At 35.6% G+C, this 22080-nt stretch overlaps 1 protein-coding gene across 3 annotated transcripts in view; it reads left to right on the top strand.

Moving 5' to 3' along the window:
- The window catches only part of DDX4 (DEAD-box helicase 4), a 72635-nt gene that overhangs the window by 45697 nt on the left and 4858 nt on the right, over positions 1 to 22080 (top strand). For 2 of the 3 annotated variants that reach the window (XM_059416627.1, XM_059416628.1), the window contains 10 exons: positions 3740 to 3841; positions 4846 to 4926; positions 6557 to 6604; positions 8576 to 8623; positions 8730 to 8777; positions 8998 to 9140; positions 9770 to 9922; positions 11544 to 11698; positions 15510 to 15639; positions 17306 to 17472. In XM_059416627.1, the coding sequence (XP_059272610.1) occupies positions 3740 to 3841; positions 4846 to 4926; positions 6557 to 6604; positions 8576 to 8623; positions 8730 to 8777; positions 8998 to 9140; positions 9770 to 9922; positions 11544 to 11698; positions 15510 to 15639; positions 17306 to 17472 (1075 nt within the window). The remainder of the gene's footprint in view (positions 1 to 3739; positions 3842 to 4845; positions 4927 to 6556; positions 6605 to 8575; positions 8624 to 8729; positions 8778 to 8997; positions 9141 to 9769; positions 9923 to 11543; positions 11699 to 15509; positions 15640 to 17305; positions 17473 to 22080) is intronic. The other variant, XM_059416629.1, reaches the window with a different exon arrangement.

The raw sequence follows: 22080 nt of genomic DNA on the forward strand, positions 1-22080 counted from the left end.
AGAGAGCACAAGAATCTTGAGCAGATTAAAAAAATTCAGTCTTATATATGTACTGACATTTGCAGAATTATGAAGATTAAAAATATTTAGAGCTAAAAGAGGAAAATCTATAAAAGAACAAAAGATTGACTGCAGAACTTTTTTATTTTTCAATAAAGGTAGAGAACATAATAGAGTAGAATGTAGAATCCTGATGGAGAATAATTCTGAATCAAAACTACTATAGGATAATTTAAGTGTCATAGAGAAATAACACCATCCAGATAAAGATGGTGTTGAGTACTGTCAGGCCACTGAGGAAAGAACTACTGAATTATGTATATTAAGAAGAAGGAAACTGAATGCAGCAAGAAAGATGTAGGAAGCAATGATGAGCATAACTAAATAAATACACATTTTAAAATTGGTAAACATATTGGTAAACCTAAATAAGTATTTTAGAATATAGTAATAATATCATTAATTTAGGGGTTTTAGAAATAAGAAAGAGCTAAAATACTAGCAAATGAAAAGACTTAAGTTCTTTGTCAGCTCAGTGGGAAAGAGAACAGATTGAACCTAATTTCAGAATTTCTTAAAAATGGTAAAATTGAAGCATAATAAGAAAAAAGCTATAGTGTATAACTTAACCAATGGAGGAAATCCAATAGGATAGAAGGCTGGGACTTGGAGGAAGGAGACAAGGTTGAAGATAAATATTTATTTTATTTATTTATTTTTTAATAAATAAAATTTTAAATTTATTTTCAGCATAACAGTATTCGAAGATAAATATTTCCTAAATATTCATGCTGAAATTGAAGAATATCAGTAAAAGTACAAAACACAGTGTTTAGGAAATCAATAGAAGGACAGAAAGGAAGACAAAAAAACACTGAAAAAAATTCAGGGAAGGTAAAACACAAAATAGGATGACAGAAGTAGGAATTGATAAATTAGTAATCATAATATATATTGACAGTAAACTTGTGTCAATGTGTAGTTGAAAACAAAGAGAAAAAATGTCAGTCCAATACTAACCTCAGTAGAAGTTTAAGAGACAATACAGACCCTAAAGTAGATATATTATGAATAAAAAAATAATTAATGATAAAAGTCATGTTCACTGAGAAGATATTACAGTTTGGAACATGGTTTGAAAATCTAACAATATTCTTAACTATGTAAAACAAGAGTAGATACAATTATATGGAAAAATTTACAAGTTCTAGTTAAACCATTAATCATAAGATTTTTTTTTTTCAAGATTTTATTTGAGACAGAGCATGAGCAGGGGGGTGGTGCAGAGGGAGAGAGAGAAGCAGGCTCTATGCTGAGCAGGGAGCCCCACATGGGGTGCTATCTATCTCGGGACCCTGAGGTCCTGACCTGAGCTGAAGGCAGAAGCTTAACCACTAAGCCACTTAGATGCGCCCCCCACACAATTTCCCCTTAGAACTGATAGAATGAACAGACCAGGGGAGCCCGGGTGGCTCAGTGGGTTAGGCCTCTGCCTTTGGCTCAGGTCATGATCTCAGAGTCCTGGAATCGAGCCCTGCATTGGGCTCTCTGCTCAGCAGGGAGCCTGCTCCCCCCCCCCACACCCCCCTCCCTCTGCCTACTTGTGATCTTTCTCTCTGTTAAATAAATAAATAAAATCTTTAAAAAAAAATGATCAGACCAGAAATGATTAAGAATATGGTAACTATAGAAGTTTTGAATACCAAATTACTAAGCTTGATTTGAAATTTGTTGGGAATAATATGGCCCATATTATAAATTACACATTCTTTTACAACATATAAAAAATACAATTTTACCATCTATTAAGGCCAAAAGGAAGTCCCAAAATATACCATAGAATTTATTACAAACTCTGTCCTCTTGTTAAAGTTTCATGAAAGTAGAAATCTGTAATGAAAAGCCTAACCCTTGTGATTTGGGAACTGTGAATTTATCAATTTATGAACTAAAATTTATATGGCAATAGTAAAGTATTTAGAATTGAATGGACAATAAAAACATGAAAACTTAGAGGATACAGCTGAAGCAGCCAACTTTTTGAGGAAAGTTTACAGTCTTAAATGTATAGAGTAGAAAAGAAATTAGTGAGCTCAGTGTTCAACTTAATTAAAAACTCAGTAGAAGGGAGTTAAATAATAGACATAAATGAAACATACAATGGAATATTACTCATCAGTAAAAGTGAAGTACATTTTCACACATCAACAGAAACAAAGGTGGATTAAAGAAGCAAGACAAAGAATATATTCTATATGATTGTTACATAAAGCTCAAGGACAAAACTAAATACATTGCAGAAAGTTATGTACATAGTTGGTAAAATTAAAATAAGAGCAAGGAAATGAAAAACAATCAAGATATTGGTTGGGAAAGGTGGGGGTGGAATTTACACGGCAAAAGACTATCTAGGGGCTGGGGCTCCAGAGGTTTTGGGAACATTCCTAGTTTTAAGTTGGATATTGTGGGTCCATATGTTTTCATTTTATTGTATTTTAAACTTGTATATATGTTTTATATATTTTATTTATTCATGTGCATACATCAAAGTAACATACCTTAAAAAGAAACATACCAAAAAGATAAACCGTTTCTTGAAAAGTGAGAAACCCCAACAAGGCTTATTCCAAGATAAAGGGGAACAAATAAATAATTTGTAATTGAAATATAAGTGTGGTTATTGGTAGATTATTGCCAGATTGAGGATCTGTAAGTTTTAGATAGTAGATGTATAACTCTGAATCTACCTTGAATTAAGTCTGTTATTTTATAAATAGGTTTTGAAAACACATATATTTAATATCAAGAAACATACGGAGAATTTTTACCTTTATTGGTCAGTTTCTTTTGTTGTAAATAGTGGCACGTTCATAAAGTAAATATCACTTTATTTTCTGCCCAGTTGACATTTTGGTTTTGAACTGATCTCATTCTGCTCTGGGGGGGGTCAAATTTTACTAGTACTGTTAATACCAATTTTTGGTATTTAGTTGAATTAATATGTTATTTATAGCAGGAAATCAGACTTTATATATGCCTGTATGTCTGTGCTTTGAGTAAGATGTTCTACTGCTTTCTGTAAGGAACAAATATAACCCTAGATTTATCTAATCCTTCTCTGCATTGTAGAAATCTTGCCATTGATGCAGTTGTGGCAACTTTCATTGTTTTACAAGTGACACTTTTTTTTTTTTTAAGATTTTATTTATTTGACAGAGATTACAAGTAGGCAGAGAGGCAGGCAGAGAGGCAGGAGGAAGCAGGCTCCCTGCTGAGCACAGAGCCCGATGTGGGGCTCGATCCCAGAACCCTGGGATCATGACCTGAGCTGAAGGCAGAGGCTTAACCCACTGAGCCACCCAGGTGCCCCGACACTTTTTTCTTTTAGTCATTTTAGTTTTGTTTTTTTTTTTAAATAAACTGTGTTGCCAATATGGTCTTGAGCTCAAGACCCTGAAACCAAGAGTCATGTATTCTACAAGCTAAGCCAGCCAGCACCTGAAGAGTTTTGATTCTCAAAGCAAGCAATTTTTTTTTTTTAAATTATAGCTGTGTTTGTTTATGTTAGTAAAGTTGAACATTTATTGGTCAAATATGGAATTTCTTTTTACTGTTAATGCCTTAAAATATTTAAAGTTATTGAATTATGCAAGGCTTAAATTAAATTTGGCCACCATTTCTCCAAGATTTTTTTGTTGTTGTTTTGTATTGTTCTTGTGTGTCTGTTTTAATATTATAGGCTATCAAGATGGAAATGATTCAGAAGCTTCAGGGTCATCCAGAAGAGGTGGAAGAGGTAGTTTCCGAGGTTGCCGTGGAGGATTTGGTCTAGGAAGTCCAAGTTAGTAGTGAATTGCAAATGCTGTGCTTTATCTGTTAGGTTTTATTTTTCATCATTTCCTTCATATATAACATATAAGGTTGCTGAGAGGATTATATGAGAATAGCTTAGCAGAGTGACTGGTACATAATCATCTACATTGTATATAACATTATTTTTGAGACACGTATCTAATTGCATACTTGTTAGTTAGAATATATGATCTTTCCAGAAATTTGTGTGACTTAGCTCTTTAATCTTATTTACTATTTCTAAGTGTTTTAGGGCCCGGCCTTGATAATGACAGCCAGCCTTAAAAAGAGGTGGCCTTCTCTAAGGTTCTACCACCCCACCCCACCCCCACCCAATATACCTTCTTTCACTAATGTGGCTTTCTACTTTAAATTACTCCAGCCATCATTTCTAGAGCTAGGGGTATTGACTTCAGAAGTCACTGTTGGATTGCATTTGCCTCTTAATGGAGGAGGATAGGCTAGTGGTTTTGGAAGTTAAAATTAAATTCGTAATAATGATTTAATAAATGTGTAGGAGATCAGTGAATTGTCACTTTTTAAAAAGTGTAGGGGCCTAGAGGTTGTTGTTCAGGACTTAGATGATTTGATCTGGTAAAAGTGGGAGCAAGGGGGTGTCCTATTCTGGAGAATAATTAATGAGATTATGCGATGTGCATTTTCTGGAGCAGCAACAGTTTAGTTTTTGGAGGTTATTTAAAATACTTTTGCTTATATGATATTTTAACATAGCATTGGCCCTAACTGCTTTAATGAAATAATTTTAATAAAATAAAAACTTTGAGGAAGTAATTATAATTGAAGGAAATAATTTGTGGAGAAATCTTTTGTATGGTACTTTGAAAAAAGCTCATTGTGATTCCTTTAAAATTTAAACTATTTTGCCTCATATCTTTAACTTCTGGCACTGTGACTTTATTTTCTTCTCTATACTGTATGGTTTTAAAACTTCTTCAAAGTAACAGAATCTCATTTTATTATGTATAAATATAGATAGTGAATATGAACAAGATGAAGGAACACAGCGCACTGGTGGCCTTTTTGGTTCTAGAAGACCAGCATTAAGTGGCGCAGGTGAGAAATAGAACTAATTTCTTTCTTTTTTTTTTTTTAAAGATTTTATTTATTTATTTGACAGAGACCACAAGTAGAGAGAGAGGAAGGGAAATAGGCTCCCCGCTGAGCAGAGAGCCCATTGTGGGGCTCCATCCCAGAACCCTGGGATCATGACCTGAGCTGAACGCAGAGGCTTTAACCCACTGAGCCACCCAGATGCCCCTAGAATTAATTTAATTCCTTCCTTCCTTTCTCTTTTTTTCTTTTCCTCTTCCCCCCTCCGTTTCTCTTTCTTTCCCTCCCTCCCTTCCCTCCCTCTTTCCTTCCAAAGATTTATTTATGTCAGAGAGCAAGAGAGACAGTGTGAGCATGAGCTGTGGGGGGTGGGGTGGTAGGGGCCACAGGGAGAAGCATACTCCCTACTGAGCCAAGAGCCTGTTGTGGGGCTGGATCCCAGAACCCTAGGATCATGACCTAAGAGGAAGGCAGACACTTAACCAACTAAGCCATCCAGGTGCCCCAGAAATAGAATTCCTTATTGAATGTTAACAATTCATATATGCTTTTAGCTCTACAGTTAGTAACCTAATAGATACATTTGAGTATAGTAGGTTAGCTCATGATTTTGTCTGCTTTGTAGATCTGCAGACAAAAATACATGTGCAGCTTTGCCTTCCTTAGAAAATTTGTACACTGTGAATTAATTTTTCTCTCATGTACCAGTTAATTTGAGGTGTAAATTATACCTTTAATTGGAGGAAGGAAAATGAAGTTTTAGTGGTTTCAAAGGGAACCTGAGTTAGGAGATTTGAAGAGAGAATTTTTTTTAAAGTCCAATTGTTGCTAAAAATGTGCAAGTGTGGATAAACTGGTACATCCAGACAATAGAATATTATTGAATAACAAAAAGAAATGAGCTATCCATCTATGAAAAGATGAGGAACCCTAAATGGATATTACTAAATGAAAGAAGCCAATCTGAATAGGCTACACACTGTATAATTTCCAACTGTATGACATTCTGGAAAAGAAACAACTCTGGAAAAGGGTAAAAAGATCAGTGGTTGCCTGTGGTTGGGGGAGGAGGGATGAATAGCATGGAGCATTTTTTTTTTTTTAGGACAGTGAAAAGATTTTGTGTGATACATTAATGGTGGATACATGTCATTTTATATCTGTTCAAACACATAGAATGTACAGCACCAAGGGCATAGAATGTACATAGAATACTAGGCTGTACATAGAATGTACAGCCCTCATGTAAACTTTGATTATGCCATATCAGCTTAGGTTCATCAGTTGTAAGAAGTGTACTACACTGGTGGGGGGTATTGATAATGGGGGAGGCTGTTCAAATGTGGGGCAGGAGGCGGTATATGGGAAATTTCTGTTCCTTTAATTTTTCTGTAAATCTAAAATTCTCTTATAGAAAGGAAAACTCTTTAAACAAAATGTTCAAATAAGGAAAAGATTTAAATTAAATGTAGAATTAAGAGATGGATGGATGCAGGGACCAGAAATCTGTAACACTCAATATTTGAATAGAAATAGCTATTTGGTTTATGTGTTCAAAGAGGAGAGCTGTGTTTAAAAAAAAGGTGAACTATGTTTTCTCTAAATAATCTGTTAAAAAAAAAATGCATTACAGGTAATGGTGACACTTACCAAAGCAGAAGTGGCAGTGGAAGTGGACGAGGTGAGTTCTTACTTGGTTTACCTATAAATGGTTAACATTATAGTAATCCTAATTTTATTTTTGATGTTAAAGGTTTGGTGACTGTTACTGCTTTAACAGATTTGGAGGAGTAGACATATGCTTAGCCTGTTTTGGAGTATTATTTAATACTCCTCTGTGTAACAGTTCCATTATAGGGATTATATACCATAGATGTATTTGCTCAATGTATGCACAAGAGTGTTCACTGAAGCTTCATTTATAATAAATAAAAACTGAAAAGCAACCAAAATTCACCAATAAATAATGGTTTAATAAATCATATCACCCTAAAAGAGGATCCTGTGCAGATGTTGAAGATTGAAGTATGTTTGTATGTATGTGTTCTTATATTAAAACAATGTTTTTTTCTTATGAGATAGTTAATTTGATTTGGTATAAGGCATAAAGAAAGTTTGGTATACATGATTTTATACTATGAAAATTTTTTTCAGAGTTATAATATTTAAATATTGTAATATAAAAGTTAAAATGCTTTCTGGACTAGGAAAATAATAAAATTTATTTGATGTCTCTGAAAAATCCAAAGTGATCATTAGTAGTCTGAGAGCATTCAAAGAGACAACTCCCTTGAACTACCTCTGTTTCCCACCTTGATTCTTAGATTCTTCATAAAGAAGTTATTAATGGTTAGTTAAACCATATCTACAAATGCTCAAATCTTGTTGGGTAAAGGATTTAAAGATCTGTGGGTGTTCAGGACAAGAAAGAGAGTTTACATGTGATAATGTATCTAGTTAGATTTTCAAATCTAATGCAGTCCTTATTCTTTTTTGTGATAATACTGGAAAGTGGCACGATAGAGGACTAGTTATTTAAAACCATGAAGGTAGTATATGGGAAATAGTTAACATGACAGGCCTGACTTCTACTCTTTGAATGTCCTTACAAGATTGTTTTTTTCCTGGCATCTGGAAAATTGGATTTGAGGAGGGTTCTCACAACCCTAACTAGTTTAAGAATGGCTTAGTGTGCCTGGAGTATTTTTTGTTCTTTTATTTATTTTCAGCATAACAGTATTCATTATTTTTGCACCACACCCAGTGCTCCATGCAATCCGTGCCCTCTCCAATACCCACCACCTGGTTCTCCCAACCTCACACCGCTTCAATCCCCTTAGATTGTTTTTCAGAGTCCATAGTCTCTCATGGCTCACCTCCCCTTCCAATTTCTCCCAACTCCCTTCTCCTCTGCCTGGAGTATTTTTACAACAATGTAGTTTTAATACCAGCTTTTCTTTCTGGAGTCTGGAATATTGGTATGTGCCAGACAGAAAGTGGTGGCTCCATTTTCAGCCTCTAATAAAAACCATGGGTACTGAGTCCCTAAAGAACTTCTCTGGTAGGCAACATTTCCAACATGTTTTCACAACTTGTTGCTAGGTAATTAAGTGTATTCTTTGTGACACCAGTGGGAGAGGACTCTTGAAAGCTCTTATCTGGTTATCTTTGGACTGTGCCCCATGCACCTTTTCCCTTTGTTGATGCTTCCTGTCCTTTCACTATAATAAATCCTAGCTGTGAGTATGACTATATTCTGAGTCCTGCTCAATCATTCAACCTGGGAATTGTAGTAGGGATTCCCCCATACGGATGGAGTTTTAGTTCATTTTAGAAACTACATTCCTAAAAAAAAAAAAAAAAAAGAAAAGAAAAGAAAATACATTCCTTTGCTCAGAAATATAGGAACTATGAAAGGGACTGATACAAAAACTGATAACATAAATCAGTATCATCTGCATAAAATGAGCCTTTTTAATATTAAACCTAAAGTTGTTAAGGATTCTATTTATCTTAATTGTCTTATTTGTATGAAGGACTTTAAAGATGTCTGTCCATTTTTAGACCTTGTTCTCTTTGAAGACAAGCAGTGAAAATAAACGTGCATAACCTTGTATCCTGACTAATTATCAGTATGAATTTCTTTAATTAGGTGGTTACAAAGGTTTAAATGAAGAAGTAGTAACAGGCTCTGGAAAAAGTAAGTTTTACTTTAGATAAGGTGTTTGATTTTTACAGTGAAAGCTCTTTCACCTCTAAATTAAAAAAAAAAAATTATCTCTTTTTTGGGTTTGATTCCCTTTAAGATTCTTGGAAGTCAGAAGCTGAAGGAGGAGAAAGTGGTGATACTCAAGGTATAATAATTTTTATGTGAGCCATATGAACATCTGTTGCATTTTAATAAAAATGAAAAGTAAGAGCAGAGTTACATTTTTTTTTAATTTGAAGTGAATTTTAATGGTAAACAGTGGGAAGTTCTTCAGTATTTAAAATTTGATTTTCAGTTTTTGTTTTCCCTCTTACTTTTCTTTTGGTCCTTGTAATGTAAGCTCTATGTTTTATTTGAATTCTAAGGACCAAAGGTGACCTACATACCACCTCCTCCACCTGAGGATGAGGACTCCATCTTTGCACATTATCAGACAGGCATAAACTTTGACAAATATGATACTATTCTTGTAGAAGTATCTGGACATGATGCACCACCAGCAATTCTGGTTAGTGTAATAATTATTTCTGTATTGACTATATAACATACTTTGTTTGTAACATATATGGTACATTTCTGCAGAATACAGAAGTTTCATTTTTAGCATATAATGTTTTAGGTCAGAAATTGAGAACCTTATCTACTTTATACTCCTTGTAGAATTAATGGCTATGTTGAAAAGTATTAAATTTCATCCCCACATTCCCAAACTAGGATGAGAACTTCATTTAAACTTACTAAAAAGGATATTTTTCCTAGGGATTGAAGTTTTCTGCTGCTTAAGTATATGAGAAATCTGTCTTAGGAGAATGATATTCTAAGTAGTAGGGAGGTGCCTGTAATCCCCCATGGTTAATGAGCCATTGTTACTGATCAAGATATTTATATTTTACAGGTTTTAAGGGGCCAGAAAAAAATGTCCTTAGAACCAGTGTCTATAGAGAGTAACTCTTTAATTCCATCAAGTAATAATGTACAGGCTGTAGATAGTATTCTTGAGTTGGGGGCATATTGGTAAAGTAACTTTAGTATATAAAGTGGAGTTAAAAGCTTGAGACTACTCAAATGAAATATGTTTATGGAATGATCTGCATATGATATATGGAATTTAATCATACCCTTTCCCCTTTCTTTTAGAATTTTGAGGAAGCTAATCTCTGTCAGACACTGAATAACAACATTGCTAAAGCTGGTTATACTAAACTTACTCCTGTGCAAAAATACAGTATTCCTATTATATTAGCAGGACGAGATTTGATGGCTTGTGCTCAGACAGGGTCTGGAAAGACTGTAAGTCCTTTTCCCCACATATAGTCTGCCCCATAATCAAATTATTAATAGTTTTTGAACTTTAGTTTTTTTTAAGTAGTTTGCCTTTTTTGTTGGATGGAAGGTTGATGATTTCAGTGAACTGTTAAAAGTACTCATTGTTTTGCTTCTGAGTTCTGGTTTTATTGAGGTTCGTATACTTCTTTTGGGGGGGGCAAGATTTTATTTATTTATTTGACAGAGAGTGAGAGTGAGAGAACACAAGGAGGGGGAAGAGCAGAAGAGAGGGAGAGAGAGAAGGAGGCTCCCCACTGAGCAGGGAGCCCAATGCCAGGCTTGGACCTGAGCCAAAAGCACAGAGGTTCAACTATCTGAGCCCCAAGGGGGGTCTGTATACTTCTGAAGAAAGAATTTAGAACTATTTCTAGAGTAGTGTTGTAGTTCATAGATGTTTAATCCATTTTAAGACTGTTCAATTCCTGGAAGATGGTGGTGTCTAAAACAAAATGATTGAGGGGTGCTTGTGTAGCTCAGTTGGTTAAATGTCCAGCTCAGGTCATAATCTCATGGTTGTGAGGTGGAGCCCCTCATCGAGCTCTATGCTGGGCATGAGGCCTGCTTGGGTTTCTCTCTCCCTCTGTCTTTGCCCTACCCTCTTAAAAAATATATAACAAAATGATTGATGGTCAAAGCACCAGAGGTTATAAAACGCAGAGAAAGAAAATAAGTTGTGTAATAAATAAACAAGTTGTATAATAAATGTAATAAAAATAAGTTGTAGAATAAAGTTTTATAATAAAGACCGTCAAAATGATTGATGGTCAAAGCACCAGAGGTTATAAAATGCAGAGAAAGGGAGAAAATAAGTTGTATAAATAAAGTTTTGGAGTCAAAAGAATAAGAAATAGCAATATTCATTGCACCTGGTCTTTAATATGGAGTAACTTCAGGTTACACTATTTAAAAGAACTCTGATGAGATCAGGTTGGTCTTAGAACTTACCTTTGGGATCTGTCTGTTAAATGGAGTTCCTTGAGATTAGTCTAAAAGCCTATCCTTTCTGAATCAAAGAATTACGGTTCATGCTATTTCAACTTTTATTAGCCTCTGTAGTAGAATTGAAAGGATAATAAAGGAGTTGTATACTATAGCAGCTGATGGATGACCCACATATAGTTTTGGAAGTAGATTTTGCTGTCTGATTTGCTTAATGAGAAAACTGTAGCACAAAATTTCACTTGCCACATCAATTTTACTAAGGGTGAGTAATCCAAATGAATGATTTCCCAATTTGTGTTGTTTGTGTACCACTTTTGTCATGTATTCAGTGGTAATTTTAGCTCTACTCCAAAAGGAATTCATTTAGAGTAATTGCTAAATGCACTGATTTACATCAGGTTATGTGTACATTACCCTCAATAAGCTTATGTTAATTATTTAGAATTCATGGGTATACTTTTTAAATAACTGAAATATATCTATCAAAAACTCACTGAAATCATTGTTTTCCTCTCTCATATTAAATTTACCAGCAAGGTGGAAGAAGAATCTAGAAGCTGTAAGGAATTAAGGAATAGATTTCTTTCTACAGGGAGAAGGATGGTGTATTATAAATTTGTAAATTATGTAATTCAACTTCTAGGCAGCTTTTCTCTTGCCCATTTTGGCACATATGATGCGTGATGGAATAACAGCCAGTCGTTTTAAAGAGCTGCAGGAACCAGAGTGCATCATTGTAGCACCAACTCGAGAACTGATCAATCAGATCTATCTGGAAGCCAGAAAGTTTTCTTTTGGGTATGTACATCTGGAATGCCACTCAAAACAAGTTTTTCTTCAGAGATTTTTCTCAATTACTTTGGGAATAAGTTAGTGCAGTCACATAATTAATATTACTTGGTTGAAGTGTACTTTTTCATCATCTTCTTTATGGAATCCTTGTTAAATTTCTATTTTTAAAAGAAACACATTTATTTTTAAAAAAGAAACATGCATATTAAAATCAGATGATAATAGAAGTAGAAAAATAAAATAGTGAACACAGGGGTGGTATATTTTCTGGTAGTTTTAAATGAATGCTTAATGCACTTAGGGTGTTCCTAATAATAATATGTTCACATGTAACTTTATAATGTAGAAAATGCTTATATCATAATCACCCCAATTTTTAATCATTTTTAAATTGTTTATGTGTATGGATTTTATGTCTATTTTGCGGCATTTAGGTTGTTTCTAGTTTGAGGCTAACATAAATTATAGTGAACAGCTTGCCTAAATAAAGATTTTCTATTTTTATGTTTTAAGCATTTCCTCAAAGTAGGTTTTTATAAGTTTAATGTTAAAGGGTATATACTTAAAGCTTTCACCAATATACACTTCTATCAGCAGTATATGAGAATGCCAGTTTCACTATACGTTTTGCTGACATTTACTACGGATTGCTGCCTAACAAATTACCTAAAACGTAGTTACTCAAAATGTAACTATTACCTAATAGTTACTGGGGATAAGGAATTGGTGAACAGTTTAGGTGAGTGCTTCTGGCTTGAGGTCTGTTATAAGACTGCAGGCAAGATACCAGCCAACAATTGTAGTCATCTGAAGACTTGACTGTACTGTTTCCATAAGGATCCTTGGTTGTTCTTAGGAAGTGACATCTGGCTTGCTTAGAGTGATGAACAAGAAAGAGAAGGAGGCTCTTTTAAAACCTTCTCAGTCACTTCTGCCATATTGTGTTTTTCACTCAGCGCTCAGTATACCGTATACTCAGGACTAGCTATGTCATTTGCTGGAACCAGTGCAAAATGAAGATGCAGGGACCTTTGTTCAAAAATTATTGTGAATTTTAAGACTGTATATAGCATAGCATTAAATCAAGCTAAGGGCTCTTTTTACCTTAGGACCCTGTGTGACTGCACAGGTTGTACACATATGAAGGCAGCCTTATACACATTTAAGGGGAAAGAGATTTAGGATCTATATTTCAAAAAAGGGAAGGAAAATGGGAAAATTTTTATATATTGTAAAACTACTACAGGTATCTTCATTTTTAAAAAATTTATTAAGATGTTGAGCTACTTTTGGAACACTTAATAATTTTTCCTTTGTTAAACATTGTTATTTACCACTTTATCTGATAGGATCGTAGTGTTCTTTTTTGCAGGTTTTTTTTAAAGAGCTTTCTATGTAGAAATTATTAACATTTTATTTTCTGTGAATTATTTTATTTTATTTTTTTGAAGTAGGCTCCATGCTGGGCATAGAGCCCAGAGTGGAGCTGAACTCATGACCTTGAGATCAAGACCTGAGCTGAGATCAAGAGTTACATGTTCAACCAACTGAGTCACCCAGGCCCCACTGAATCAGTTTATTTTAAAATGAGAAGAAAAAAACCAAAGTTATTAAAAAAATCTAATGTCAAGCTTAACAGATTTTTTTAAAAAGTGGGTATATATATTGCTGAGGCCAGAGTTTTTTTTTTTAATAGTATCCATGTACTATGTTGCTTTTAGACTTTTAAGTCAAGTAAAAAATAACACATTTTCTTTGTTAAAAACAAAAACATGTGCATGGTAAATTCAGATAATGTGTGTGCACAAAATGAATATTTGTACATGGAAATTTGTTGTAACATTGTGACAGAAAACTAAATATCTAAATGTCATTCAAGGACTGGTTAAATTATGGTACACTTAGAAGAATAATGGTAATAACTAAGTTACTGAATCCTTAGCATTTGGTAAGTTATAAACAATTTTTTAATGTATTAGCTTATTTAGGTCTAGCAATGGGAGAAAACAAAGAATCTGTTTAAAGTAACGAGTTTAATTAACAAGTTTTTGGGGTACCTGCCTAGCTCATTCAGTAGAACATGCAACTCCCCCCTTTTTAAAAAAGATTTATTTATTTACTTTAGAAAGAGAATCTCAAGGAGGTGTCATGCTCAGTATGAGCCTAATGCAGAGCTTGATTCCAAGACCCATGAGATCATGACCTGAGCCAAAGTTATGAGTCGGACACCAACCGACTGAGCCACCCAGGAGACCTGAGCATGTGACTTTTTTTTTTTTTTTAAAGATTTTATTTGTTTATTTGACAGACAGAGATCACAGTAGACAGAGAGGCAGGCAGAGAGAGAGAGGGAAGCAGGCTCCCTGCTGAGCAGAAAGCCCGATGCGGGACTGGATCCCAGGACCCTGAGATCATGACCTGAGCCAAAGGCAGCGACTTAACCCACTGAGCCACCCAGGCGCCCCAGCATGTGACTTTTGATCTCAGAGTCATGAATTTGAGCCCCATGTTAGGGGTAGAGATTAGGTAAATAAATAAACTTTAAAAAGAAAACACATAAAATTGTCCTGTTGTCTTAACCCCCCCCCCCCAGTTATTTAATTCTCTTTAGAGTTACCCACTCTTAACAGTTTTGTATGAATTAGAGGAGAAATAGCTGGTGCACTTTAATCCTCTTCTCAGCAAATGGTAGCACACTAATCTGTTGTCACCCTATTTTTTTAATGGCAAGGTTTGGAGATAATGCCTAATCTGAAACTGTACCCCTTTTCTTTTTAAGAATGTACAGTATCCCTTTGGATGACTAGACTATAAGTTTTCAGCCTTTTCATACTAAAAATAAAGCTGGCAGTGAATATTACTATAAAGTCTTCTTTCCCCATTTGTGGGGACATATCTGAAGGGTAAATTAATACATGTGAATTTATTGGGACAAGAGAGAAGTTTTTAAATTTTAAGAGAGTTAAAATTGTGAAAGAGATTAAAATTGTGAAATGGTTAACATGGTATTATTAAACTTCAGGAAAAATGTGTTTGTCTTCATTTGTCTTCATTTTTACAGTAAAGTTGGTCTTAAAAAATGTTTAAAAGCCATTTGTATTTTTTATGAACCATTTGTATTTTTTATGAACCACTTATTCATGTTTTTAGCCATTTTTAAAAAAAGATTTTATTTGACAGATCACAAGTAGGCAGAGAGGCAGGCGGGTTGTGTGTGGCGGGAAGTAGGTGCACCACTGAGCAGACAGCCCAATGTGGGGCTTGATCCCAGGACTCTCAGATCGTGACCTGAGACGAAGGCAGAGACTTAACCCCACTGAGCCACCCAGGCACCCAGTTTTGGGCTAATTTTTATGAGGTGGTATTGGTGTTTACTAATGTTTTTGAAGAGCCCTTTTTTTTTTTTTTTTCAAAGATTTCATTTATTTATTTGACAGACAGAGAGATCACAAGTAGGCAGGCAGAGAGAGATGGGGGAAGCAGGCTCCCTACTGAGCAGAGAGCCTGATATGGAGCTTGATCCCAGGACCCTGAGATCATGACCTGAGCTGAAGGTAGAGGCTTAACCCATTTTGCCACCGAGGCACCCCGAAGAGCCCTTTATTGGATATATTCCAGGTTGGGTTATTCCAGGGTTGTTTTTTTTTCCCCATCATTCGTCATTTGCTTTTCAATTCTTCCTAGAAAGAGTTTAATATTTTTCAGGTAGTTGAATGTATTAGGTTTTCTCTTTATGGGTTTTTAAAAATATCTTATTAGAAACAAGTATATAATTTTTACATAACTAGAAAATAACATCCATTTTTCTTGTTAATAGGACCTGTGTAAGAGCTGTTGTTATATATGGGGGAACCCAGTTGGGGCATTCAATTCGACAAATAGTACAAGGTTGTAATATATTATGTGCTACTCCTGGGAGACTGATGGATATCATAGGTAAAGAAAAGGTAGGCCCTAGACGGGTAATAAAATTGTGGATTGATATAATTTCTTTTGAATGGGAAAAGGAAAGATGATGCAAAGAGATAAGGGTTTATTAGAGTACTGTTTATGTTAGGCGCCCATCAGATTCTCTGAAGGCATTCTTTTTTTTTTTTTTTAAGATGTATATTATTTACTTTAGAGAGACAGTGAGCATGGGGTGGGAGGGTTAGAGGGAGAGGGAAAGACAGTCTTTTTTTTTTTTTTTAAAGATTTTATTTATTTATTTGATAGAGATTACAAGTAGGCAGAGAGGCAGGCAGAGAGAGAGGAGGAAGCAGGCTCCCTGCTGAGCAGAGAACCCGATGCAGGGCTCTATCCCAGGACCCTGGGATCATGACCTGAGCTGAAGGCAGAGGCTTAACCCACTGAGCCACCCAGGTGCCCCCTGAGGGAAAGACAGTCTTAAGCAGAATCTGTGCTGAGCCCAGGGCTCCATCATGACCTGAGCCAAAACCAAGAGTTGGACACTTAACTATGCCACCCAGGAGCCACTCTTTGAATGCATTCTTACACAATTATTAAAATAACTCCAACAGTAGATAAGTAGTACTTCCTATTTTGTATTTGAGAAGACAGTGAATGAGATTATGTAATTTGTTTAAAATTCCTCACTTAGCTCTAGTGATAGGCTAGGGCTAGAAGCTGGATCTGAATCAAGTCTATATCCCATATTCTGCTACACTGGGAGGAATGGAGTAAATTCTTTTATCTAGTTTCATGTAAGTCATGATGACATCTTTCCTTCATAAAAGAAAGCCTGGTTATTAGCATTTGTCTCTTTTTAAGCATAGGATGATGTTAGCCAGGATTGTTACAATTTCTGAGCCTTTAAAAACATATTTAGGTTTATGTACTTACTTTAGGTACTCATGTAACACTTTATCACATCTGTAAATCAGTGCTTTAAGCTCACTTTGATGAAACTCCTTTGCTTTTTTTAAGGCTCTTCTCTAAAGGGATTACTCAAAACATGGTCTTTCCTTATAAAGGTAGTTTTCTTTGGATACTTATTTAGACTATCCAGAGAAATCCGCCTTGATTTCTCACTAAACAACCTACGTGGTTATGCCAAATTCATTTGTTTTCCTTGAAAATGTCTCCTTCTCCTTATAGTATAAGTATTCATATGAAGGTGACAGAAGTTTCTCAGTTGTTCCCAAGTGATTAGAGAATGGAGAATTTATTAAGAGTTTAAAGTATTAGAGCTAAATTTACCCCTTATAAGACATTTGAATACATCATGCTGTTAGGAAATTTTTCCTTACGTTAAAGACTGATTTTATCAGATAATAAGCTGTACATCTCTACAGTAGTCAGCAGCCACATTTAAAAATGATATAAAATAAAAAATTCTGTTCTTTACACACAGTAGCCATGGTTTAAGTACTTAATAGCTGTAGGTTAAAGTACTTAATAGCTAGTGGCTAACATGTTAGTGAAGATCAGGAATTGTTCATCAGTATTTAAACAATACTAGTGTTATCTAAGCATAACAATTCTCATTATTTTATGCATTGATTTCTGATCTTCATGCTTAACAATAAATTAGTAGTCAGAATTGTGAGGAACGTTTTAGTTTAATATGTTGATTTGTATGCATTTTCTGCTCTCTTAAAAATATTCTTAAAGATTGGTCTCAGACAAGTCAAATATTTAGTTCTGGATGAAGCTGATCGCATGCTGGATATGGGTTTTGGACCAGAAATGAAGAAGTTAATTTCTTGCCCTGGAATGCCATCAAAAGAACAGCGGCAAACCCTTATGTTTAGTGCAACTTTTCCGGAAGAAATTCAAAGGTAACATTTTTTTTCTTCTTAAAAATAGTTGTTTTGTGCATAAATGCTTTTATGAAAGGAAAAGCAATGCAAAAAATTATTTTTGAGGGTTTTTTTTAAATGTTAAGATTTTAACATAGAAATGGATGTGTTCCTAAAAAGTTTACTGTATTTTTCATTGTTTCTTGCCTTTATTACCTGGCTTTGCATTAGTGTCACATTTTGTTAAAATGTGTATATGTGTGTGATTACACAGCAGCTAGCTAGGATTTAATAAATGTTTACTGAATGAAGTTACTTTTATGTTTGTGTCTTCTTTTCAAATAAAAATTATATAGCTTGGGAAAATTGGGCCTTTCTTTTTTTTTTTAATTTTTTTTTTAAGATTTTATTTATTTATTTGACAGAGAGATCACAGTAGGAGAGAGGAAGGGAAGAGATCACAGAGAGAGGGGAAGGGAAGCAGGCCCCCTGCTGAGCAGAGAGCCCGATGTGGGACTCGATCTCAGGACCCTGAGATCATGACCTGAGCCGAAGGCAGCGGCTTAATCCACTGAGCCACCCAGGTGCCCCAAATTGGGCCTTTCTTAGAAAATTCATGTACCAATTATTGACACATATTGAATATCTTACTCTATACACTATATGGCTTGGTGAATTCTGAGATCAGGATGACACATCCTTTCTAGAATTGTGACTCTTCTTTTTGCTTGCTGCTCCCTTGGCCACAAGGCACCTGAAATGACCAGAAAGCAACTTTAGCTTGTAATTTATTAAAGACTCCTCCTGTTGATTCTGACAGAACCTCTTGGTTTTTGGGAACCAAGACCACCTTATCTGCAGAATCTATAGCTTGAGTGGGAAGCACAGATTTCCTATGTGGGTCACTGGGAGTGATGGTAAGGGGGCTACTCTTGCTAGTACCCTTTGGCTCTCAGACTGAATGCACTATATAAAGATTTCTGATTGAAAGTTACTGGGCCGTGTTGAATGATGTGCGGTCTTTGTAAGGAAACACTTCCAAGCTGGCCCGTGAACTATTCTTTAAGAGGATGTTCCACTTTCTGTCAGGGTGACAGATTCTGAGTGTTGTAGTGAAGCGAGAGAGTCAGGTTCTTGTCTGACAGAGTTGAAGAATGACTCTCCTGGACAAAGGAGAGTGAGTAAAACAGAGTTTTATTAAGTAAGGATACAGAGAAAGCTCTCTAGAGTGGGAGGAGTCCCAAACAGGTTGCCACTGATGGCTTTTAATGGCAGTCTTTCTTTGAGAACTGACTGGGAAACTTGTGTCCTTCAGATTCTTTGGTCATCTTGGTTTGAGCAAGGACCATAGTTAATGCCCTTAATGACTTAATTCTTTGAGGCTTGGCCATTTTCTGTGATACTTGGTAGCCACCAAAGGAAAATACTCCCTAACATCCAGGGCCAGGTGGTCTGTTTCCTTATACCTTGTTCGCTCTGTCTTAGTGCTTCTGCCTACCTGGAATAGTCTCAGAGCCTAGCCAGGGGCCCCCTTTCTTTCCCTGCCTATATCTTAACCCTTTCCTTACTCAGGGGTATGATATGACCTGTAGACCTAATCATAACCTTATGGTTATGGGCCTGCTCCATTACTTCTTTTGCTGTAAAGTAGGTCTCCTTGTCTGATAGAGTGTTACATGGGATCAAACACTTCAAAGTCATCAGATAGTAGGACTGGCTATTGATTTGGTTTACTTAAGAGATGATTTTAGGGATGCCTGGGTGGCTCAGTTGGTTGGACGACTGCCTTTGGCTCAGGTCATGATCCCGGAGTCCTGGGATCGAGTCCCGCATCGGGCTCCCAGCTCCATGGGGAGTCTGCTGCTCCCTCTGACCTTCTCCTCACTCATGCTCTCTCGCTCACTGTCTCTCTCTCAAATAAATAAATAAAATCTTAAAAAAAAAAAAGGAGATGATTTTAAAAGTCTCTGTGTAGTAAAAAGAGATCTTTACGGGAGAAAATGTCTAAATAAAGCATTTGATCAGGATTTTTTTTCTTAGTAGTATATAAAATAATAGTTTCTTATATTAAATGGTGTCTTAAGTTTGAAAAGTGATATCTGCATTTCCATCTTCATTTTTGGCAATTAATAGTGGATAGGTAACTATCTACTTAAATATTTAAATATTCTGTTGCTTTTATTTTTTTTAATATTTTATTTATTAATTTGAGAGAGGAAGTAAGAGAGACAGCATGAGAGGGGAGAAGGTCAGAGGGAGAAGCAGACTCCCTGTGGAGCTGGAAGCACAAGGTAGGACTCAGTCCCAGGACTCCAGGATCATGACCCGAGCCAAAGGCAGTCGCTTAACGGTCTGAGCCACCCAGCTACCCTGTTGCCCATTTTTTGATTCACCCTGAAATAGGAAAGTATTTGGATATTGGTCAGTCAAAATGACTAATGCGTACTCTCATAACTAACAGTTGTTGAGTGCTTTTTATGAGACACATTTGATTATAAGTCCTGGGGATATATGGTAAACAGAATAGAGGCCCTGACCTTGAGTTGCTTACAGTCTTAAGTTACTGAAGTCTCCTCACTTGCTTCACTCTTTGCTTTCAAATGTTATAAGCTGCTCATTACTGTCTTGAAAATACACGTTTATCACTGCGCATGTCACTAAACCATTGCAGCATCCATTTCTGTGGCTTACGTTTTCTTCTGTAACTGTCCCAAATTTATTACCTGTTTCCCTAATCTCTTTCCTGAGTGCCAGACTTGAGGTTTTAACTTTTTAGAATATCTTCTTTAGGGCACCTGGGTGGCTCAGTCAGTTAAGTGTCTGCCTTCAGACTAGGTCATGATCTCAGGGTCCTGGGATCCAGTCCCACATCGGGCTCCCTGCTCAGCAAGGTATCTGCTTCTCCCTCTCATGCTTCACTCTCTCACCTCCTGCTCATGCTCTCTCAAATAAATAAATAAAATCTTTGAAAAAAAAAAAGAGTACTTTTTAAAAAATGTTTACTAGTAACCAATGTTCATTATGTCCAAAATGGAAGCTATTCTTCAGTACCCTCCTTCCTATCCAGTTTTCCTTATTGACAGCAAAGTATTTCTAAACCAAAATCCTTTGAATCCTATTGATTCTTCCCTCATACAATTTTAACTTTCTCCCTTCAAAAATACTCATTTTGGTAGTTATCTCTAGAATATTTCAAATCTGTTAGTTTCTTCTCTGTTTCCCACTTTAAGTCCTTTTCAGTTTCCTTCTCATTGGTAGTGGCTTTCTAACATTTCTCCCGACTCTAATCTCAATTTTATGTTAGTAATTATTTCAAAATAAAGTCTGGGTTTTTTTAGACATTTATTCAAAATAAACCCTCCCAATCAGAGAGGGAGATGAACCTTGAAAGACTATGGACTTCAAGAAACAAACTGAGGGTTTTAGAGTGGAGGGGAGTGGGGGGATATGTTAACCAAGTGATGAGTATTAAGGAGGGCACATATTGCATAGAGCACTGGGTGTTATATATAAACAGTGAATCATGGAACACTGCATCAAAAAGTAATGATGTGTACTGTATTGTGACTAACATAACATAATAAAAGAAAAAAAGAAAACAAAACAAAAAAATGTATAAATAAACCCTCTCATGTCTTCCCATCTCCACAGTCTGACTAACCATCTTCCAGACTCTGCACATGATGTAATCTTTGCTTCACCTGCTACTTATTGCTTGAAATCATGTATTTCTTGTCTACTAAAACTATTTCCTATTGGCTTCAACTTGAAAGCTCTTCCAAAAACACATCATTTCATCTGTTTCCTGCCATTGTACTTGTGAAACTGTTTTAGATACTTTAGAAACTTTAATGCAAATATTAAAATGTTAACTACTTAAAAATATAGTAATTATTTTTTATATGTTTATCTTACTGATGTGAACATCTCAGTGGCAGAGAACATTATATCCATCTTTGTACTCCCAGTACCTTGCACCATGTGTGCCTAACACTCACTAAATGTTTTAGCAAATGAAAAGGATGATGGATAATAAAGAATTTGAGGTGGTTTTGAAATTTGTGGTTGAGAGGGGCTTGATTCTGGCAGGATTTTGAATCAAGCTTCAAAATGAAGCTTTTCTTTTTCTTTTATTGTAAGGGCAGGTGAGGAGAAAGAAACAGCAATGATTTATTAAAATTCTGGAAATGCTAAGTTTGAACTATTTTCATGGTATTTTAGGAGGCAGGTAGAAAGTAAGGGACTGCTAAATGGGAGAGAGGAGGACTGATGATAGATTTGGACCTCTTCCTTAATCCCCGAAAACTCAGCTCTTTGATTGGCAGTTCCCTTTCCCTGCTCCCTATGTTTCTGGATGATCTAAAGCAGACCTTAATTGTGCCCTGTCAGTGAGTTATGTGTGTGTCAACATGCTGATACCCTCAACCTTTGGGGTGAGCATCAGCCCCTAGACCCTTCACCTCTTGTCTGATTTTTTTTTACTCAGTTGTGCTCTATAAGTGTTAACCATTTTTGGTATGTGTTTTGACATGAAAAACACTGACCTAAGATCTGGTTTGCTCATAATTTGATGAAAATATAGTAATTTAACAAATAATATTATCAGAAAATAACTTCTAGCAATAATATACATAAAAGTATTTGTGA

This window comes from Mustela nigripes, chromosome 12 (assembly GCF_022355385.1).
Source record: "Mustela nigripes isolate SB6536 chromosome 12, MUSNIG.SB6536, whole genome shotgun sequence".
NCBI lineage: Eukaryota > Metazoa > Chordata > Mammalia > Carnivora > Mustelidae > Mustela > Mustela nigripes.